Here is a 3,448-nt window from a genome sequence, read left to right as displayed (position 1 = left end):
GTAGGTAGAAAAACCTAGAATTGAAATCTCGGGCTCATTGGGCTGCGTTCTTGGGCTTCTTAAGCTTTTGATGAGGAAGAAGAATCTCCCACTCAGCGATTACAAAAGTGAAGGAATCAAGTCTGGCCTGTCATCTCCAGAGCGCTGTACACATTGCCGTATTTCTGAAAGTCATGTTCACAATCCCGAACTCTAAAATAGTTTTTTGTTTGTTTGTTTGTTTTTTGGCCAGGTGCGGTGGCACGCGCCTGTAATCCCAACACTTTGGGAGGCCCAGGCGGGAGGATCGCTTTAGCTCAGGAGTTTGAGAGGAGGCTGGGCAACATGGCAAGACCCTGTCTCTAAAAAAAAAAAAAAAATTAATTAGCCAGGCATCATGGTCCCAGCTACTCGGGAGGCTGAGATGGGAGGATCACCTGAGTCAGGAGGTCAAGGCTGCAGTGAGGTGTATTCCAGCCACTGCACTCCAGTCCAGCCTAGGCGACAGAGCAAGACCCTGTCTCTAAATAAATAAATAACCTTTTTTTCTTGGTTCATCAGGGACCAGAGGAAGACCGAGAGGCAGAATCCGAGTTAACAGTAACACAGTTGAAGGAATTGCGCAAGCAGCAACAAATATTGTTGGAGAAGAAGATGCTAGGAGAAGACTCAGATGAAGAAGAGGAAATGGATACCTCTGAAAGGAAGATAAATGCTGGTAGCCAAGATGATGAGATGGGTTGCACCTGGGGAATGGGTAAGAAATTAAAATTGCTGCCGGAGGTTAATATTTTACGTTCATTACTAGTGGTACCCTTAAATGTTTTTCTAAATCATACAGCTTTTCATGGGTCACATGAGGTAACCAAAACCCGGAGTGATTCATTAACTTTACTGACGTAAAAAATTGACTTATAGGCACTTCAGATCTTTTAAAAAATTGTTTTTAATGCACTCTATTGTTCAAAACTTGTCCTAGGCATAAAATTATTATTTTTACAATTCTAAAATTTTATATTTATTAAATACTGACCTTGTGCTATGTGATTATCATTGGAGGGGGTGGAACTCTATTCAATCAAATAAATGGGATGCTATTCAATATAGGATATTCTCTTGAATTTTTTGTACTTTGTGAAAATATCCTGAAATGTGGAATATCTAATCAGAGAAAGCTGGTCCCTTAGCCAAAATAATAAACTTTCTTTAACACCAGATATTTTAGAAAATGGATATTCAGGAGATGGGAGTATAAAAAGGTAGAAGATGGCCTTAATATATAGTTGGGAAGACAGGAAAAGTTATGAAATTACTTGTGCTAAGTGCCAAACAAAACTAGAACCATAAGTAAGCTAGAGTGAAAGTTTGGAGAAGAGAGAACAGTCCCTGGGGACTTAGTTAGACCTGTGTTGTCTGATATGGTAGCCATTAGCCACATGTGGTTACTGAGCACTTGCAGTGTGGCTAGTCCCAAGTGACATGTGCTGTAAATGCAAAATACACACTGAATTTCAAAGACTTAGTCTGAAAAAAAGAACGTAAAATATCTCTTTCATGATATTTTTATATTGATGACATGCTGAAATGACAATTTTATCTGTTTCTTTTATTTTGTAATGTGGCTAATAGAAAATTTAAGATTATACATACGGCTTTCATTATATTTCCGTTGGACAGCACTGACTTAGATCTTTGGGAAACTTTATTTTTTTTATTTTAGTAAAGACGGGGTTTTGCCATATTGGCCAGGCTGGTCTTGAACTCCTGACCTTGTGATCCACCCCCTCCTCTTCCCCGCTTGGCCTTCCAAAGTGTTGGGATTACAGGCATGAACCACCGCACTCAGCAGGGAAACTTTATAAGCATAAGGATTTTTGAGCTGGAACTTGAAGGAAAGGAAAAGCCTTATGAAGCTGAGTATTGGGATTGGTATTCAGGGTAGGGATTGATGATTTCAAGGAAGTTGTGAGTAGACCAGTCTGTTTGGCAGATGTAAGAAGTATTACGAAATTATATTGGAAACGAAAGTTAAGATATGAGTATGAGAGAACAAGAATGCCAGACTGAGGAGCTCAAATGTTTTTCCACAATGGTAATTTTACTTTTAAAATATAATAATGGAGAAAAAAAAATTAAGGTGCCATGAAAACAAGTTTTGATTTATCACACAATTTAGAAAACCTGAATATGCTTATACTGGTGGGTTGTGTTTGTTCCACCCATTGTCCCTGCAAGTATATATTATTTTTCATCACAGATAAACTACATCTTTTTTTTTTGTTGTTGTTGTTGGATACAGAGTCTTACTCTGTCGCCCGGGCTGGGGCTGGAGTGCAGTAGCGCGATCTTGGCTCACTACAACCTCTTCCTCCCAGGTTCAAGCAATTCTCTTGCCTCAGCCTCCCGAGTTTTTTTGCTGGAGTGCAGTGGCGCCATCTTGGCTTACTACAAGCTCCGCCTCCCAGGCTCACGCCGTTCTCCTGCTTCAGCCTCCGGCGTAACTGGGACTACAGGTTCCCGCCACCATGCCTGGAGAATTTTTGTATTTTTGGTGGAGATGGGGTTTCACCGTGTTAGCCAGGATGGTCTCGATCTTCTGACTTCGTGATCTGCCCGTCTTGGCCTCCCAAAGTGCTGGGATTACAGGCGTGAGCCACCACGCCCAGCCTAATTTTTTGTATTTTTAGTAGAGATGGGGTTTCACCATGTTGGCCAAGCTCGTCTGGAACTCCTGACCTTGTGATCCACCTGCCTCGGCCTCCCAAGTTGCTGGGATTACAGGTGTGAGCCACCGCGCCCAGCCTAAACTATGTCTTTATGCAGCCTGAAAGAATAGTGGGTATCATTCAAATAGTCTCTTCTCATATCTCATTGTCTTTTCTTTCTTTCCCATATCCTGTAGGAGAAGATGCAGTAGAGGATGATGCCGAAGAGAACCCTATTGTCTTAGAGTTTCAGCAGGAAAGGGAGGCCTTTTATATAAAGGATCCCAAAAAGGCCCTCCAAGGCTTTTTTGACCGAGAAGGTATGTAAACAGATTCTGACCCTACCACTAAAATGTATCCAGAGCAGTGTGGTTTTCTAGAGCTTCAGGTTGAGCTTTATACTAAGATATGCTATAATTTTATTGCTGTCCTTCTTGTTCACTTTTTACTCTTGTGGTCAGTTGCTTTAGGTTTATTTTGAAAATTATTCCTCATTAGTATAGCAGAGGGAAAAAAATCATAAAAATCTTGTTAGTCTTTCTTCTTACCTTAAAAAAAAGAAGTACTTTTTCCTGACTCATCTCATTCTTCTCAAAAGATCCTGGACTTTGTTGGTGGGGAAATTGAGCCAACTTCCTGTAATTTTTTAATTCCAAATTCACCTGATCTTTTGTAATTCTTAACATGGGTTTTGACTTTATATTATATGATTTAAAATTTTTTTCCATAGAGGATTGTTTTGGTAGAAATACTTTGAGAGAATA

At 40.2% G+C, this 3,448-nt stretch overlaps 1 protein-coding gene across 1 annotated transcript in view; it reads left to right on the top strand.

The window, feature by feature from the left end:
- SLC4A1AP (solute carrier family 4 member 1 adaptor protein) overlaps positions 1–3,448 on the top strand; it is a 33,464-nt gene that overhangs the window by 1,103 nt on the left and 28,913 nt on the right. The window contains exons 2-3 of the mRNA XM_033176189.1: positions 541–736; positions 2,882–3,004. Coding sequence (XP_033032080.1) covers positions 541–736; positions 2,882–3,004 — 319 coding nt within the window. The remainder of the gene's footprint in view (positions 1–540; positions 737–2,881; positions 3,005–3,448) is intronic.

The sequence above is a fragment of the Trachypithecus francoisi genome, unplaced genomic scaffold (genome assembly GCF_009764315.1).
Source record: "Trachypithecus francoisi isolate TF-2019V2 unplaced genomic scaffold, Tfra_2.0 Lachesis_group17, whole genome shotgun sequence".
Classification (NCBI taxonomy): Eukaryota; Metazoa; Chordata; class Mammalia; order Primates; family Cercopithecidae; genus Trachypithecus; species Trachypithecus francoisi.
The sequence above is the reverse complement of the archived record's forward strand: the minus strand, read 5'-3'. Positions and strand labels throughout refer to the sequence as shown.